At 35.9% G+C, this 20,165-nt stretch overlaps 1 protein-coding gene and 1 long non-coding RNA gene across 2 annotated transcripts; one reads left to right on the top strand and one right to left on the bottom strand.

Moving 5' to 3' along the window:
* The first annotated feature begins 4,677 nt into the window (after positions 1-4,677).
* LOC132144627 (uncharacterized) lies at positions 4,678-8,481 on the top strand. Its single transcript, XR_009434367.1, has 2 exons — positions 4,678-4,896; positions 8,282-8,481. It is a non-coding gene; the product is annotated as an uncharacterized LOC132144627 (long non-coding RNA).
* Positions 8,482-13,931: 5,450 nt separating this feature from the next.
* Positions 13,932-19,208, bottom strand: LOC132145026 (transcription factor 19-like). The gene is made up of 4 exons (XM_059555716.1): positions 19,069-19,208; positions 17,732-18,305; positions 16,011-16,947; positions 13,932-14,826 (listed from the first exon to the last, which is right to left on the bottom strand). The coding sequence occupies exons 2-4, from the start codon at positions 18,021-18,023 to the stop codon at positions 14,514-14,516; spliced, it is 1,542 nt and encodes a 513-aa protein (XP_059411699.1). The 5' UTR covers positions 18,024-18,305; positions 19,069-19,208; the 3' UTR covers positions 13,932-14,513.
* Between the last annotated feature and the right edge of the window lie 957 nt (positions 19,209-20,165).

Here is a 20,165-nt window from a genome sequence, read left to right as displayed (position 1 = left end):
GTCAAATGAAGCTAATACAGACAGGTATGTGAAGAAAATAAAGCCTAGAGTGCACACAAGCCTCGGGGAAAGCTTCGAAAATAGACCTACAGCATCACAACAAGCCGAGACAATGCTCTGGAGATACGTTTCTAGAGTACATGTTTAACTAAACAAAGACTTGTTCGTAGAATTGCAACGAAGATTGCATTTCCAGATCCACATCCATAATTTCTGGCAAAGCTCAAGGAGGAAAAACAGGAGGATTTCCACTAATTAATCAGCAGTAATCACTGCAGTCCTACACAGTTCTGAATGCTAATGTAATGAGATTTAGGTTTTAAATTTAAAATCAATATTTTCAAAAAATGTCTCGCAACATCGGAGCGAGGCATCATTTGTGTGATGAAAAAAATCAATTGAAATTATTCCAAAATAAGCATAATGCAATTGTGGAAGCATTTCCTGAGGCCTTGTCTATATAAAATATCACTCCTCTGCTTCCTTTTCAGCTTTTTTTATTTAATTTTGTTTCCTTTCTTCGTAGAACCAAACAGCTATTTGTCTTGTGCGTGCACGAAAAACAAATATCTAACATATCAGCCGTCTTTGTGTTAGGTGTAGCTCATTTGTCACGTCCACATACATTGTGTCTGGTGTCTGAGCAGCACGTAGTTGTTGGTAAATAACACAAAGTGCTGTGTAGAGCCGACGGGAAGAAGAGGTTTGATTACAGCCCTGCAGTCTTTATCTGCGGCGCGCAGGCAGACTCTGACGCAGAGGAGATCGGGAACGAGATGGAGGGATTTTGTCATAACAGAGCTGTGGGACGTCTACTTGTCAACCGGGATCTGCTTAGAGTGGTCCTAAGTGTGTGTGTGTGCGCGTGCAAACAAACGCTGGCTTCCTCTAGAGTGTGTGATGGAGAGGAACCAGAGGTCATGTCATTCTTGTCAGTGATGGGCTCACAGTCATTCTGTCCATGATTTATTGAAGCAATGTGCTCATGAAATCACAGTCTGAATACAAAAGACTGAAAGAAGTCTGCGTGACTTGTGCACGATGCTCTGAATGATTTGAAGTCATATGATTTGAGGAACAGACCCAGAATTTGCTCTTTATGTGCTCGAGTGTGGATTTGAATTGAATCGAATAACCCATAACCTACAAGATGTGGAACTGGAATTTGGAAAGGGGAAGAGGATTTTACTGAATTGAAATTCAAATCAAGAATGCACAAGAACAAGTGTTTTGTGTTTCCATCTCATTAAGCGTTTCATGTTGTTTGGCTCCATTTTGAGTTTGGGGGTAAATCCTGGCGCTCTGGTAAAAAGTATATATATAATTTATATTTAATTTATAATTTATTTATTACATTTATTTGTTAGATATAATTAATATTTTTCTACACAATTTTTATATAATTTATAATACTTAAATGTTTGAACTTTTTTATTATTATTAGATATATTTTTATACATTTATTATTTATATTTATACACACGCACACACACATCTATATTAAATATATACATATATACTTTTATGTACATTTCTTTATTATTATTAGATATAATGTTATATAATTTGAAACTGTCCTATTTTTATATATAAATATAATATATAAAATTAATATATATTAAATATAATATACATATACACACACACACACACACACACACATTTATATTAAATATATGATTAAATATAATTTAAGATAATTTTAGATAGTCTGAAATATATTTATTATTTTATTACTTTATACATTATTTTCTACACATTTAATTCATTTACATTTATTTATTTAAATATACTAGATGTTTTACTATACAATTTGTATATTATGTTAATAATTTTTTTTTTCATTTAAAAAATTTATTATGTAGGTATATATATATATATATATATATATATATATATATATAAACACATTCTGATAATATCCCGTATATTATGATCTTTTGTCCATAGAATTAGAATTACATACAAGTGTGAGATTTGAGAGCTTTATTTTTGGAGCTTGCAAGTTGTCATTTATTTCTGTTGTGAGCAAATCAACAGCTCAAACATTCACGCTTGTGCTCCACAAAAGAAAGTAAATCACAGAGGTTTAGAACAGCATTATGATGAGAAAATAGATGACCGTTTTCATTTTTGAAAGAACTGTCCCTTTAAGAGTTACATCCTGGCAAAAGGGGCTATTATATCTGTGATGAGCCAAATTAAGCATTGATTTCTGCATCCAAATTTAATAGAGCAACAGCAGAGAGGTTTAAATTAATGTGAACACCATCCAATACAACAAAGAGTTCTTCAGCTCAGCTTCACTCTCTATTATGTGTCACAGCATTTCATATAGTTAGAAATTACACATAGGACAGTTTTATTGCTTAGGGTTTGCTCTCTCATAGCTCAGAAGAGCGTTCCCCAGGAGAAATACAAATACACACAAATCAGACAACAGCTGACATTCAGTAAGAGTAAAGAGCAGTTAGATGTATGGCCAGCAGAACTCTTGGAAGTGTTTAATGAGAAATATGAGTTCATATTGAGATATATATTGAGATATATGAAGTCTCTTCTGAAACTTGAGGAGATACCATTAAAGCACACATTTTCTGGAAACTATTTCATTTACTTGTTCCATTATTAATTTTAGTGAGATAAACTCAATGTTTCTTGAAAAACAGGCATTTTGTTGTAAAATAATGGACAATAAAAGGTCATTTACCTTGATTTTTCTTTGTATCCTTCACAGATTATTTCATCTGAAGATATGCTCTTCGTGGACAAAGATGTGATCACTGATGAACAGTAATGAGCACACGTTCACCAACTTCTGAAAATAAGAAATAAAATGCTATTTTATTAGCAGGAAAGTCTTGGTCTGTGATAGAAATGTGTGACTGGGAGACTGTCATTGTTAAAAAATAAATTATAGAAATAGCAATTGATATGGTTCATGTTTATGTTGCGTTATTCAGATAATTGTTTTAATAATGCAGTCTTATAGTCTCTTAATGAATTTTCATATTTTTAAGATTTAAGATCTAGGTCTGGAATAAAATATAAAGCAAATTTCATACAGAAAAGGCATACAATTATCAATATGCATATATCACAAGTCTAAGAAATCAGAGTTATTTTGGTATCACAGAGATAATATTTCATAATTTGCATTATTATTATTATTATTTTCATTTTACCTTTAAGGTTTTAATAGTTTTGTCATGTTTTTTTTTTCATTTTTAGTACTTTTTGTGTGTGTCTAGTTTTTAAATTTTTAAATTTTTAAATTTAGTTTTTATTATGATATCAAGTTTTGCATAATTTCTTTTTTTTTTTTTTACAATGTAACCGGAAAAAAAAAGTTTGTTTGTTTAGAAAATGACCCTGATCACACATTTATGCTTTGAGAGAAATGAGTGGCCACCCGTTGTGAATTCTCCAGAGTTTGCTATGTGTAAGTGAGCGGCATAGGACATAAAACCTTTAGATTCACCCCCACGCTTCCTGCTCACTGATCTGAAATTTAGGCATGAGTAAGAGTAATGTGGCAGATATCGAACCCACTCAACCGTCTCCACAGTGGAGCTATCATCCGTCTGCTCGCATAAGCCCAGTCAGGAGAGAGATGTGCAGAAGCACAAGACGAGGACACCTGTGTCCTGCTCCCACCAACACAGCAGCCATCAGCGTGTGCTATTAAATCACCACAGCCAGCAGAACTGTATCAATAACACAATCAGCAAAGCCAAATCAATTCCACCAGGTTCCCTGGATTTGATTTCTTTTCTCAAACACTGTGCAGAAAGTCTAATTGATAAATCAATTCGATTGCTTCTCTTGCTGGGTAACAGAATCTTTAACAGGGTATTTACTTGTGAACTTTCCCATGCAAAACACACCATAGTGGTTGCTAGGTTGCTGCAATACAGTTGCTAAGCAATTAAATTGTTTTCAGCAAAGGTGTTGATATTCTAAGGTGACCAAATTTCTGAAATGGAAACCATTTAACGTCAGTAATTTAGTGGTAAAAATGTAATTGGAATCTCACTAAGGGGGACGACACAATACTAGTTTTGTAGGATAACTAATAATGATCAAACCCTAAGAGGTTTAAATAAGATACAACTGACTAGACATCACACTGTGAAAAAATAGTAGCCTAAATAGTAAGCATTGTAAATAGCAAACAGTCTTTTTAACCAAAGTATGGCTTTGCAAAAATATCACAAAAATAAAATGCATCAAAATGTATATTTGTGTTATATATTAACATTTTCCAACTGTATTTAACGTTTTCATTTTCACAAACTAAATATCTAAATAGGCTAACGTTACTGTATACAGTAGCTAATCTTACAATGTTATATTTGTGCTTTGAAAATAAAGGAAATGTAAGCTTATTTTGAATTCTAGGCTCGTTTTGAGCACAAAGTGTTTTAGTTGACTATTTTTGTATTTTCGACCAGGTTATACAGTTAAAAACAAGTTATGAAAATTGACTAGTGATCAACAGTGGCTTGATCTTTCAAAAACGTGTAAAATTGTGATCAAGCCTTGTTATATAATACATAAAATCAGTATTAACTTACCTGTCAAGTATCCCGTTTTGGCCGGGAAAGTCACTTATTTTACTTTCTTTCCCGCCGTCCTCCCGTATTAGTATTTTCCCGTAAATCTCCCGTATTTAAACCTGCGTTATTAATAAAATAAAATAAAAAACATTCCCAATCTGAGCTCTGTCACTAGCCTCGCGATAACTGCCACCTGTAGCAGCCTGTCGCGAGGGGTGTGTGAGGTCAGATGACAAGAGTTATAACGCGGGAAAAACAACAACAACAAAAACCAAAACCCATGTGTAAGTACCGTGATAAATGGGACAGCGAATTTACTTTTCTGAAGAGGAGCAGGGTGCGGGATAGTCACGCGTTTTGTAAATGTTGTAACTGCGACTTTAGTATTTCACACGGGGGAAGGAATGATGTATGTCAGCAGGAGAAATCCGCCAAGCACAAGCGGGCTAGAGGCACAAAAACATTCCCAGGCAATGTCAGCATTCGTAACGAGAAATGCCACCGAGGCAGACCAGGTCACAAGTGCAGAGGTAAAAATGGCAATGCTGTGTGCCAAAAACAACATTCCTTTCTCCTTCCACGACGACTTCAACAAGTGTGTAGCTGGCGGATTTCTCCGGCCTCTGCTATTGCATGAAAATACTCAACAGGAAAAACTAAGGCTACTCAAATCATCAAAGGTAAGTAAAACGTTATAAAATGGTTTTGAAATGTGTTTGAATATTCTAACATTTGAGCATTAATAACCCATGCATGCATGTTGTAGGCTAACTTACTAGCTAATTACTGGACACTCAACAGGTGCCATAGCAGCAGAACTAGAGGACGAGTTGGCCAAAACATGCCGATCTCAACCCTTTTCACTGATGTGTGAGGAATCGAATAACAGAAAAACAGACAAAGAATTCATCATCCTTACTAGACTCTATGATGAGGACACTCTGTAGGTCACTACAAGATTCCTGGAGATGCCTATATGCAATGTAGGAAATGCAGAAAATCTTTATGTAAAGCTTAATAAAGCATTAAGGTAAGGGGAACTGCACTGTGTTCTTGACATGTTAAGTAGATTGCATTTAATTACAACCTTACATTTCTTCTGAGACGTTTTGTGGCATTTTTTCCTGTTTCCAATAGAAAAAGAGGCATCCCATGGGATAACTTGATTGCCTTTAACTCAGATAATGCGAGTGTTATGAAAGGCCGCCATAACTCGGTCATCAGCAGACTGAAGATCAGTCAGCCCCACGTCCAGGACCTTGGCTGCATTCCCACCTGGTACAGCTGGCCACTGGCTGTGGCATCAGAGCAGCCCAGGTACCAGTGGAAGACATCCTGGTGGGGTTATACACCCACTTTGATAAAAGGTGAATTAATACATAAAGGCCTGCTATTTCTCTAGTTTAATGTTGTGTGTGTGTTACAATGTTACAACATTTCATGTGGCTAACTCATGAACAAGGTAGCCTAGGCCTGCAGTTCATATTCTTTACACACACACACACACACTCTCTCACTCACTCACTCACTCACAATTGCAACCACTAACAGAGTAATTTTCTATTTCTCAGTGCAAAAAGATGTGAAGTCTACCAAGAATTTGTAGACTTCACTGATTCAGACCACCTGAAGCTCCTCAGGTACTGCAGCACCAGATGGCTGAGTCTGTTATCCTGCATCCAGAGGGTGCTGAACCAGTGGGATGCACTACAGGTAGGATGGTAACTCCACTCAGCAGATATCTACACAGTTTACTATGCTATATTTCCATTTTAACCATGTATTGCCAGCCTGTATCTCTATGTACTGTAGGCCTACTTTAACAGTCATGAAGATGTGGAGAGGAGTGTTAAAGTGCGTGATCCGGCAAGCCATCTGCGTGATCCAATCATGAAGACCTACTTCCTGTTCCTGAGTGCTGCCCTTAAGCCTTTATCTGAATTTAACATTGCCTTCCAGGTGGGTGAAAATGATATTGAATGAATGAGTGAATAATAGTATATAATTAAATGTTTGAGCTTATTGTAGCATTCTTATTTCACTGTTATTTTGTTGTGACCATTGATATTATCTGCAGTCAGAGGGAGTACAAATTCACAGACTTGGAAGAGGAGATGTGCAGGCTGATAAAGAGGATCCTGAGCTACCTCATACCAGCCAGGGCAATCATGGGTGTACCTCTCAGGGAGGTGGAGTATGGAGAAGGACATCAGTTGGCTGATGAAGATCTCTTCATTGGAGCAGATGCAAAGACATTCATGAGAAGCGCTGAGCTCCCTGTGTCAGCCGAAAAGAAAATCTTTCAGTAATATATCTATATTACCCAGTAGTTATATTATGATATCATCTTTTGACAGTTTGAGACTTTAGTGTGCCTAAAAATATTACCACTAATGCATTTTTTCACTCTTATGCTGTTGTAGAACTGTGAGAAGCTTCTATGAGGCAGTTCTTAAGAAGATGTTCTCCTCCTTTCCCCTCGACCATCCACTCCTTAGGGACCTAAAGGTGCTGGACCCTGCAGCTCGTCTTAACATAACTCCAGGGACAGATAGATAATAGTAGATAATAGATAGATAATTTGTGGGGGGAGTGCATGTACAGTTCTCTTTCCACCTTCAATACCACGACTTAGGTGCCCTTGAGCAAGGCATCGAACCCCCAACTGCTCCCCGGGCGCCGCAGCATAAATGGCTGCCCACTGCTCCGGGTGTGTGCTCACAGTGTGTGTGTGTGTTCACTGCTCTGTGTGTGTGCATTTCGGATGGGTTAAATGCAGAGCACAAATTCTGAGTATGGGTCACCATACTTGGCCGAATGTCACTTCACTTCACTTAAAAAATAATAGAAACAGTTTCCAAAAGGCTTTATGCCCTGCTCCACTACTTAGCATAGCAACCACCCTAGCAATGGTCAGACACACCTGGATTAATCACAGGGTTCGTAGGGGTGCTTGAAATCCTTGAAAGTGCTTGAATTTTGATGTTGTGTTTTCAAGGTTTGATAAGTGCTTAAATTTTGGGTAAAATGCTTGAAAAGTGCTTGAATTTGACCTTGGAAAAGGTGTACGAACCCTGTAATCAGTTTGTCCAATAGTGTAAGACAGGAAATAAAGGAGCTGGCTTAAGTTCAGGAAGTAGTGTAGCTGTGCATAAAGCCTATTGATGTTAGGCAAGGCAATTTTATTTGTATAGCCGATTTCTGCAAACAATTTGTCTCAAAGGGCTTTACATTATAACAACATCCTCTGGGGACAGTTCCCCATTGATAACCAAACAAATAATTGGCACAGTAGCCTATACTTGATACTTGTTTAGATCTGCAATGTTCAGACAAACACTTGTTTTACTTTACAGTGGAAAGGCTAGGGGCCCTGTTCCCCCAGTTGAGGCTGAAAGAGGATAAGGTGAGAGAGGAATTCACAGATTATCAGGTGACAGATAGTAAGCAACTCCCACAAGAAGACAGAATCGACAGATTCTGGGGCCTGGTAGGAAAGGACATGAGGTTCAGTGAGCTGCCAAAACTTATGAAGGCTTTACTATGCATTCCCCATAGTAATGCAAGTTCAGAAAGGGTGTTTGGCATGGTACGAAAGATTGTTAGAGAATAGGATGACGTTAGACAACAGAACTGTTTGCGCTCTACTTTCATGTAAAATGAACCACTCTGGCCCAGCCCACAAATACACTCATTCCAAAACTGTTTTAAAGAATGCAAAGTCTGCAACAAATTTGTACAACAACTCACTAAAAGAGTAAAAGAAAAGTTATGTGAAATGAAAAGAAAAACTGTAAAAGAAAAGCAATATGAAATGAAAAGAATGTGTGGAATGGAAATAAAATGTAAATGTAAAGACAAGCAATGTTAAATTAACAGAAAATATGCAAATAAGCCTTTAAATAAATGCTCTTCATATATACCCTTTTGTGTTTTCATTTGGGCTATAACACCTGTCTTAAAATGTAAGGGATACTGGAGCTTGGTTGGGGTGGTGGGGCTGCTCGCGTTGGGCGCCGGAAAATTTCCCTCAGGTATGTAGTTTACCCCCTTGAAAGCGTTACCGTTGAGTCTTTTGATAAATGATGATAATATCGCTCTGCTCGTCTGTGATTCTTTCTTCACGACTGAAGCAGCGGCGCACAAGTGTTCTGATCAGTGGAGCGCCCTCTGCTGGTGAAAAGAGGATAGAAATAATTAGTTTCAAACTAAACTAAAAACATACTGTCCTCAAAAAATGCTGAAGTCTGGTCACCCTGTGGTATGTGGTTGCTTCTGAGTGGTTGTTTACTGGCTGACGTCAGAATAGCACAGCCCAAAACAGGCTAGACCATGACTTGTAATATAAACTATGATAAAAAATATTTTCACATTCCATAACTGAATTTGTTGATTAGACGAGCGCCGGAGGCTTGAATGTGCGAGACTTTGTGTCTGTAAATCTCTATAGCATATCGAAAATTACTAAGTCGAGCTTGTCTTGTTGTGCTTTTTTTAAGATGCCCTTTAAAATATTTATTTATTTGTATATATGCTTTTTGTTTTGTTTTTATGCCTTTTTAATTTCTGTTTTTATAATTAATTATCCTATTATTAATTACTTTATTTTGGGTTAAAATTGGGTTTTCTTTAGACTGGAAAATGATCTTTGTTCCTTTTTGATGCTCCATTATATTGTATTTAATTAATTGGTTAATTAAGAAAAGGTACCTCCGGTGTCATCTGCTTTAGTTTTATTATTGTACAAAAAACAGTCTGTTATGCTGGTGCTGGAAACAGGTAGTCGATATCTTATCATATTGTAATGTATTGTTGTAATTAAAAATACTCTGGTTTGTAGCGCAAGTATTTTGACCATTGACTGCACATTGTTATTCTAGTTCAGGGCTAGTCAACTCTGGTCCTGGAGGGTCAGTGATCTGCATAATGGATCTTAATTACACTAATAATTATTTAAAAGTTTTTGTGTAATTTGACAAAACTGCAGCTTGCTTGTAAATGTTGGACGATAAAAGGTGATATTTACCTTGATTTAATTTTTCTTCAGACTGATCCCAATTTCAAGCATGCTCATTATCAAGACATTCACGTTTGAGAAAGAAAAAAAAACATTAATATTTTAAATTGATAGAACTGAAACGATCTGGCATACTAACAAAACTGACAAAAAAAGTAGGCTATTTAACTGAGTTTTATATCAGGCTTGTTAAAAAAAGCAATGAAAAACATGTTTAAATATTCCACAGGAATGTGTTTTTAAAATGCATTTTAGTGCAAAAAATAAAAATAAAACTGCTCTAATGCAGGTAGCACAGCCCCTTATTTGTTCACTTGCTTCATTTATAACACAAACCAGCAGCCAAACTAATGTTTGATTCAGGGCTTGACTGGTGCCCCATAAAGCCGCCCTGAGCACTTTCGCCCGGAGCTTGCTGTGGAGTTAAAGTTGTAGCCATCCGCTCAGGGTTGAACACTGGTCAGAAGAAGACGGATGACTTTTCAAGTGTCTCCACACACTAGGATCCCATTAGATCCCTGTCAATCACTCAGATGATCTGAAGCAGTGTGTGTTCAGATAACCCAAGCTTCTGTCTGCAGTCCATCACGCTTTAAACCATCAGACAGTTTGTGTTTCTGCATTCAAATCTACATTATTCATTACATTGCATGTTTAAGTATGGCTAGTGTAGAACAGCTGCTGTCCATTTTAATCAATAGTTAATATAAATGTATGATTTGTAGACAATGAACCAAGTGAGTTTTCCAGTGTTTTTGTTTTCACTTACATTTTTTAAAATCATATTTGGAACAAGGTTGACCAAATCTAGATTTTTGTGTTTTCTGAAGAAAGAAAAAAAGGGGTTATGTGGGGTTTCAAAACACAGCTATATACTGTTTTATCTTTTTGATCTAAAACATATCAAAAACAAACATGTGAAATGGTACTTGGGTACTTGAAGTGTGTGATCAATCTCAGTTCTTTCTCTGCCTGTCCATTATCTGTGTCCTGCTTTTGTGACAATCTGTCCATCTTAAAGCTGAGGAGCAAAAGGTACTTTAAAGGAAAACATGGTCAAACATGACACCCTGCCATTATTCACAAATAGCCATTTCTTTCTACAACTATCCAGCTTTTGCTTTTTTTACCAGTGAGCATTTCCAGGAGGATTGAGCAACTAAAAGAGTCACCAACGGGAGTCATCCTAGTTCATGTTTTTAATAAATGGTGTTAATAAATAATATTGATGTACACAATATTGTAAGTTGTCTCTTTCTTCTCAAATGCTAAAGGTCCTTTGGAATTCTAGAAACAGTGAATTGTGTTTGTCTTTATTGAATGCTTTGTAGGACACTGTTCTGTTGCTATGACAACCAATAATGAATACATATAAATCAAAAATAAATGAATATTTCATTGATGCTCCATATGAATATACTGTCTGATGGGCTAAATATGGTTAATATCTGAATATAACTTATATAAATTCCCAACGACATATATATCACTCCATCTCCTGTATATATATATATATATATATATATATATATATATATACGAAAACCTACAGTGAATATAATCAGGCTACAAAAACACTAATTCATTTGCAGATCATCTGTTATATTAATGTAATGTGTATATTTACATTAACACAAAAAAAACTCAATTAGTCAATGTCTATGGAGGGGGCGGTTATTAATGAAGTTTCGAGCGCCGCAGATCCTCCTCCCCCTGCTGGACGCTTCAGGAACAACAGGTCCGTCAAACTGTGTCTGAGGCTTGGGCTGACACTGCCCTCTGCTGGCCAGAGGAAGACACACACACACACACACACACACACACATCTCCATGGCAGCACGGACAGACTGCAGTCCTCTTTTTTGATAAAAATCATTATGACTGACTTCATAAGTTAGCATTAAATGTTAAATGTTGTTACAAATGATCATTATTCCCTTCAAAGACATAGAAATTAATTTGTTAATTAACCTTTAGGTTAAAGTTCCAAAAAAGGCAACCCTACACCTAAACCTACCCCTTGCAGGAAAAATGTAGCATTTTTGAATTTTCAAAAAAACTCATTCTGAATGATTTATAAGCCTTTTAAATTACAGGGACACTGAAAATGTCCTTATAAATCCCTTTCTCATTGTAATACCTATGTCATAACCATGTCATTATACAAATTTGTGTCCTCATAAACCACATAAACATGCTCACACACACACATATATATATATTAAAGTGTAATATTCATTTAATATATTGATGATACAAACCCACACCCTCATTTCTGCAGATGCATACCTACAGATGCACAAAGTAGACAATTATTGAATTTTCTCAGCACTAGACATGTTTGAGTTTATCTGAGCGGAGAACAGTTAACACAAGCCATCCATCAGAGAAACAGACTCCAGTGACCTCAGGGTCAGAGTGTTACAGACGTCTCCCACACACACAGTCACGCTCAGAGACTGGACACATGTGACGGATGAGGAGTGACAAAAGGTGCTTCAGACGTTTGGGTCACAGACTTCATAAAGGTCAGAGGAATTGTTCTGGAGTCAGCTGTATGGATTTATAACAGCAGGACAACAGCAATAATCTACTCTGGCTAAACTGTGCCACGGATGCAGAAGAAAACAGGTTTATAAATAATAAATGTCAACTAGGTAAGGGTGGTTGAGAAATGGTTTGCAACATTGGGATTTCAGGTTATGATATGCATAAGGTTTCAGGTTTTTATTCACATTTTTTTGCTGTTCCCTTGCAGTATTTCAGTGTACAAGTACAAATATTGTATTTGCAGTCTTTACCAAAGTAAAATAGTTAAATAGGTTGCACTAAATGTTGGACACGATTAAATTGGTAATTTAGAATTGGTTAAAAATGGTGTTTTAAAACCAAATATCAACTCAACACATTTTCAAATTTACATAATATGTATGATTGTAATTCATTAAGATCAAGACATCGAAGTCAATTTTAAGAGGGTGATACTAGCTACTTTTTATGCCACTTAATGTTCTGATTGTAGTTCATAACAAAAAATATATATATATTTTAGAATTTTTCAATTTAAAAGAACGGTTTTAAATTTCAAAACTTACGTTTAAAAATGCTGAAAACATGCAATTTCAAAGAACTGTTTAAAATGATAATAAATGTTAATGAACTATAATTGAATATATTACATGCAGATAAGAAGTTATTTCATCGTCATGTTTTTTAAATCATAGATCAAGACTGAAAATGAGAAATGCTTGACATACTATCATATTGCTGTAATAGTACATTTATATTCACACAGTTCAGTTTTGCTGTTCCACAAGAACACAGCACTAATCAGAGGATAAGCTCCTCACAAACACACAGATCAGATTTAAATATAGTTTTTATTTATCCCTTGATTCCCAACAAGACAAACATTGTGACAGGAGTCATTTGTCATTTCTAGAATATTGAGTTAAAGTGAAGACAGTGAAAGTATCTTTTAACATTCATACCAGAGACTCTATTCTTATAGACAGATACAGCTACACAGGGTTAGTCGAGATCCGAAACAAAGCTGGAGTTAATAACAGGCCACATTCCAAGAAACAACTGACAATCATGTGTGCAAGCCACGTCACGCTTAGAGGAAGAATTCATTCAGAAATGATCAACTGCTGAAAAAGTCATCACCTTCATCTGAGATGTAGAGGAGTCCGTTTCTTCATGAGAACAGGTTTGGAAAAAGGTAACATTACATCACTTGCTCATCCTCTGAAGTGAATGGGTGCCGTCAGAATGAGCGTCCAAACAGCTGATAAAAACATCACAAGTAATGGGAAGAAACAAATATAAGATGTTTGAACTTATTCCAGCTAAAATACAAGTCATCATCTATTGAACCGTCTAAATTGTGGGAGAAAACTGCACAGAACAAGCACCATTGACAAGCCAAAACAGTTCCAAACTAATGTGTGGGTGGATTTTGATGTGAGCGGACAAAAGGCGATGGACTATCACTGGAGGAAATGTTGGATTACGAACTGGTATTTTAGACAGAAGTGACCGTTTAAAGTTAAAAACATCTTAATAATGGATTTGTTTTTTTTACAAACACAAAGCTTATCACTTCTCAAGTCATTAACTGATGGATTGGAGTGCTGTGGATTTCTGTGATGTTTTTATCAGCTGTGTGGACTCTCATTCTGACGGCACCCATTCAGTGCAGAGCATCCATTTGGTGAACAACTGATGAATTGCTGAATTTCTCAAAATCTCTTCTAATAAAGAAACAGCTTGAGGGTGAGTATATTTTCAGCAAACTTTCATATTTGGCGGTGAACTATTCCTTTAAAAATATGACCATAGAAATGTTTGGAGTGATTTAAGGTTTAGCTGTTATTAAATTTTCTGATTCTGAAATTACAAAAAAGCAAAGTAATGCTAATGAAACCCTTGAATAAGACAGAATATTATATATAGATCCTCATTGCCCATTTGCAAACATACAGTATTCAATGATAACATATTATACACCAGCTAATATGTCGGCAAAGCATGTTTAACAACCAGTATCTAGTTACCAAACCCAGCGAAATCCTCCTCGATATCTGAATCAAAGACTCAATTCATCCATTCTTCTAAAAATATAAACTCCATTTTCATATTCATACTTATTTAGATTTTTCAGCATTTTGAAGATTTCATTCTTGCGTATATTGAGTACATATCTATCAGAAACAGTCAGAAAGCATCAGGTGTTGTAATGGGATGCTCTTGAAATCCATCACCCTCATTTCATCCAAATCAGTTCAAAGCAATTAGCACCACTGCAGAAAACATCTGAGGTTTGCACTGTAGATGCCAGGACGCAACAGATCTGCCAGTCCTTGTGATATTAACAATGTTTGAGAGCATTTGGTTTACTAGAAGCTGTAAAGCAGAGGAAGCGGAGGCGGTGCTCAGTGGCAGCCGCAGTGGAAGTCTGCGCTGGGGTCGAGGAGCAGCGAGGCTCGGTTGTGGTTGTGTGGTAAACAGTCGAGGTGATACCAGGCGTCACAGTCGTCACACTGGATCCACTGCACAGTGTCCTGCTGCGGGAGACGACAGCGAGCCGCTGCACACGGCTCCACTCCCTGAGCCACCGCCACCTCTTCATCTTCAGAGGATGATGATGAGGAGGAGGAAGAGGAGGAGCTAGACGAGGATGATGAAGAGGGAGGCGGCAGGGAAGGCTGTGGCAGCGGGTGTTTTCTAGGCCTTCCACGTCGACGCCTGCAGAGGAAATCATGCATTAATAAATGCAACTAAATAAAAATATACTATTGATTAGAAATCTGAATGACTTTATATCTATAAATTATATTTTCATACTTTTTAAAATTATAATATAATTGTTTTTGGATCTGGATTTTGGATCTTTAAGAAAAAAATATTTTTATTTCTTTCCATTTATTATTCAGGTTTGGATATAACAAATCCTCTGATGTTTTATTTTTATAAATCAGATTAATGCATAAAACATACTTCTGAATAGTCATTTCAATTACTTTAGTTTTATTAGATTTTTTTTTTTTTTGGTAGAAGATCTTTATTTTAGAATGATTTGATAAATTTTCATAAATGGTCCAATCACAAATTCCCTGATATTAATTACAAAACTATATTCTTATTATAAGTGTTACTGACTTTAAATTTAATATATTTATATTTTTCTAATATGTTTCATGTTTATTGTAGAATTCCCTGAAATTCCTTGATATTTTGTTAATACAATTATAAAAAATATTAGAAATATAAATGACTTTAAATTTTTAAATATACATATAAATAAAAATTTCACCCCGCTTACAAATAATCTTCATCATAGAATAAAGATCTTATTAATTTCCATAAATCCTACAATATATCCACTATTATAAATATGAATAACTTTAATGTTACATTTTTATTTCATTGTTTTTAGATACATTTACATTTCTATAAGACAAAGGTTTTATTGACTACAATATATTTTTTCAGGCCTTGAAATCACAAATTATCCTGATATTTCCTTTTAATAAACGGAATAATGAGTTTGAAAAAAATATTAGTTAATCAGAAATATTAACTAGTTTTATAATATTTCTAATAGAATAAAGATTTTAGAATAAAGATTTAATATTAATAATTTCTAGACATTTTCCAGGCCCGGAAATCACAAAATGCTCAAAAAAATAAAGGGAACACTTAAACACAAAATGCAACCCACAGGTGTTTCCTTTATTTTTCTGAGCAGTATATTTCAAATTAATAAACAAAATGAATTAGATACTCCCTATTAGAAATATTAATTCCTATAATTTTCCAATATATTTCTTTATTTTAGAATAGTCATGTGGGCGTCAGATTCACAAACCCCTGTTGTTTTTTCCAGGTTCTTCAAGCCTGTGAGAATCTCTTCTGTAAGTATCACTCACCCAGTAGAGGTCTGAAAGCGAGAGATCACTCCCCTGGCGTTCTCGGTCTTGCTCATCCTCGCTGACGGAGAGGTCAGGTTATAATTCTCACCTCCCATCCTGAAGGTGGTGAACACGGGCGAGCTGTGAGCCCTCGGTCTCCGGCCAGGACCAGACAAGCAGGGCTTCTGCAGGCGGAGGGGCGACACACTGACGCCGTCGCCTCTGGTGTGACTCGATATGTTGACGATGTGACTGAACTGCTGGTTGGAGGGCACACTGTAAATGCTGCTGCTGGAGTGTTTGCTCACGTCCATCTGTGACTGGCAGTTCTGCTCCAGTTTGGGCAGAGGGGGCTGAAACACCTCTGACTCTGACTTGTAAAGCCGGCGTCTTTTCTTGGCTTGTCCCCTGCGTCCGTCCTCCAGGTCTCTGCGGCTCGAGGGATCGTCCGAGCTGTCGTCCTCCAGCAGAACCGTGTGAGCGGACTTGCGTCGGCTCTTTGAGGACAGCGGGACAGACTTGGATGAAATCTCTCCAGCGGCCTGGAAAGGAGGCGGAGTCGTGGGCGGAGCCAGAGCGGTGAACGCTGGAGTGTTCAAGGTGCTTGTATTTTGGTTCTTCTTGAAGGTCCAGCAGCTGCCGTTCATCTTGCTCAGGCTGCCGATGGAGTTGAGGATGACCGTGGCTCTGTTGATGGACTGCTTTGAGATCTCCAGAGCTGGGTCCGGTTTACGGTCCGAGCTCGTTCTGATCCGGTTCTTTATGTCTGATGAGAAGGAACCTGCTTTGGGCACAGTGATGGCGTCGAAGTCCAGCGGACGAACCCGTACTTTCTGGAAGAGGAAGTAGAACTCTGGACTCGCTCGTCCTGATTGGCCGCCGATGGTGAGCGTGTCACCATCTAAGATTTCCTTTAAGACCCCTTGTTGGAGGCGCATGTCATTTACCCACGTGCCTGAGGAAAAAAAGAGAAACTTTTAGAAGAGACTTTATATTCTATATTGGAGCTCGTAATAAAATAACCTACATGTGTTCCAGAATGCAATCGTGTCGGTCATGTTCACATAAAAATACTGTTTAGAGTACAGAGTTAAAGCAAAATATACAAAAAAAATATTAATAATTTCAGTATTAAATATTGCATTTAAATTTCATATATTATATATATATATATATATATATAGGTGTGTGTGTGTGTAAATAAATCATCAATAAAATGGTTCTCAATATTTATATCCATGTATATAAATATATATATATATCTATATAAATATTATATATCTATTACATAAATAATATAGTTATAATTATAATATATAAATAATAAATTATATTTCTGTATATTTTGAAATCACAATTAATGTTTTTATTAAACTTAATGTTTCTCAATTAATGTCTGTATGTTTGTGTATATATATATATATATAAAAATAAACACACCCATTATATATGATTTAATACATTAAAAATTATATATATACACATATATATATTTTTTGCAATTACACATCTATACATATGTAATTATTTAATACAGTTGAGATATATTTATATATATATATATATATGTGTGTGTGTGTGTGTGTGTGTGTAGATGTGTGACCATTTATAATGACAATTTCAATGTATTTGTATAAAAACACAAATGAACTATACATATATGTATATGTGTGTGTATATGTATATAAATATATTCATTATATTGATGGTAATGTAATATATATGTGTGCAACACACACCATAACTGCTGCGGTCCTTCACTTGCACTCTCCAGCTCTCTTCTCCAGAGCCATCAGTTTCTCTTTCCACATGGAGCTCTGCATGGACACGGGACACGATCATGGACTCCAGAGTGACGTCACACTGCTCCGTGTCCCGTCCCAAACGAAACACACACTGGGCCAGTGCAGGCCAGAAAGTGTACAGGTCACGGACGGAGTCTGACGATGCATTTCCCTGAGCGTTACTAGTGTTTGTGTCTGACAATCCAATCCTCAACAACTGAAAACACGGCTGGACTCCTGACGACATTTTGACATCCCACAAATAACTGTGTAGGAAAAACCTCAACACAGCCGGAAAACAGCAGCTCTCACATTACACTGAGATAAACGTCCTCTGCTGAAGATCCTCCTCTCAGAAACACTTTCAAATATGACTCTTATAAGAGCTTATTACGTCCAGCAAATAAAATATGACATGCTAAAAAAAATATTAAAATATTTAGAGGACAAACTATAACCCGCAGCACAGGTGGATGAAATATTGAAAGTGCATATGTAGTGGCCAGTTGCTCAATTGCGGTTCTTCATTCTGGAAAACAGAACAGTACAGGGCTTTAGTGGCATTACCAATATTAATGTTTTTATTGCAATATATTTTATTTATTATAAATTAGTATATAGGTGCATGATACAGTACATATAACTAGATTAAACATTTCAATATTATTACTCTATAATACAAAATATGATAAAAGAAATTTTATATATATATATATATATATATATATATATATATATATGTGTGCATATGCAAGCATGCATGTATGTATATATGCATACATACATATAAACATGCATATATATATAAAATACACACACACACACACTCGTTATATATTTAACATATATAAACGTGTTACAAGGCTTTGCTCCAACAACATACATATCTGTACATTGGCATTTAATAGCATGCCTACATACCAAAATTAGAGAGTTGTGCATCGTCTATGCACCATCAATGCCTCTGATTCTCTATGATTTAACGTTAACTCAATGCATTGTAGCCTACAGACATCCTTCCGAAGTTATAAACGATATGCAAATGCTAGTTTAGAAACCGTGACAAAACGACTTCAAAAAGTGCAAAGCGTTTAGAAGAAGCAGTATTAGTTTGTTCACGATATTTCGCTCGTCGCTTAAGGAAATGTTAGGCTCGTGTAGGCAGAGCAGTGATAGCTCGCGCACAGAAACACATTCACACAAAGCGAGCCGAGAACAGCTACTTTACAAACGCAACCATTTCATTTCGTCGAACATTTCGATGATAAAGCAGTCACAAAAGCATGACATACCCAAAGTATGAAGGTATATGTTTTGTAAAACGCTACATAAGTCTTTTATTTGTGTTCCGCGGTAAATCTTATCGCCTCCTCTCCCCAGGAAGTGCTTTGAAATTTGGCGCGCCAGGAGCAGGACGAGTTTCCTTGCGCGAAAATCAACGCCACTTCCGTCCGTGTTGTCAAGGATACCGTCAATAGAGAATGACAACATTTGAAAATTTAAACAGATTGTAACCATATTCTCTTTCTTACATAATCGATGCGTTTATTTAATAACAGTCACACAACAGTAATTATGAAATGTAATAATTATTAAATAAATAAATTGCATGATCACATCAATCACAAGGCATTAAATCATTCACAATTTATTGAAATTAATTTCCATTTTTTTTAAACGTTACCGTGTGTCATAGCATTCAGCTTTGATTATATAACAAAAAATAAAGATAAATATTTCAAGAATGTATTTTCTTTCTCTCTGATATATATATATATATATATCAGCATGTATGTTTAACGACAAGTTAAAAACATAAATTTCATAAAAAGTAATCTACAAAGTATTTAGAATACATTATCTAAAATTAGCAACCTATAGATTTTTTATTTATGTAAATAATTGTTTTCATCATGTAATCTGTAATCAGTAGTGGACTACAATTAAATACTACTAGCATTTAATAAATTAGGCTAGTATCAATTAATATAATCTAAATTATTAATCTGGTTTAAAGTATTTCTGAATAGTAGTAATAATGCATCATTGAGAAAACAAAAAGACAAGAACACCAACCATGGGACTTTTAAAGCCAAAGTTTTATTTATTTTCATCTTTCATTCAAGAGAGCAAATCAAAGTGGAACTAAAGTTGTGTTTGAAGTCAAACTATGAATCCACATCTAATACTAAATTAACAAAGCAGCTAAAACAAGATCCTCTGCACCATTCTTTGTACATGACTGTGAAGTATTGTTAATATTCATGGTTTTATGAAAGTCTGTCACAATCTGGCAAACACAGCTGTGAGAGATGCTAGTCTGAACGAGGAAAAAACACTGTAACGTTACAAAGCATGTTCACAGTCACAACTTTTCAAAGCTGAATGC

Source organism: Carassius carassius, chromosome 8 (genome assembly GCF_963082965.1).
Source record: "Carassius carassius chromosome 8, fCarCar2.1, whole genome shotgun sequence".
Taxonomy (NCBI): Eukaryota; Metazoa; Chordata; class Actinopteri; order Cypriniformes; family Cyprinidae; genus Carassius; species Carassius carassius.
This window is presented reverse-complemented; position numbering and strand designations above follow the sequence as displayed.

Coding starts and splice junctions, on each gene's coding strand:
- LOC132145026 (XM_059555716.1), bottom strand. CDS start 18,023: ATGTCGTCAGGAGTCCAGCCGTGTTTTCAGTTGTTGAGGATTGGATTG. Junction 16,948..17,731: donor GAAGGACCGCAGCAGTTATG/GTGTGTGTTGCA, acceptor TTTTTTCCTCAG/GCACGTGGGTAAATGACATG. Junction 14,827..16,010: donor CGCTTTCAGACCTCTACTGG/GTGAGTGATACT, acceptor TTTCCTCTGCAG/GCGTCGACGTGGAAGGCCTA.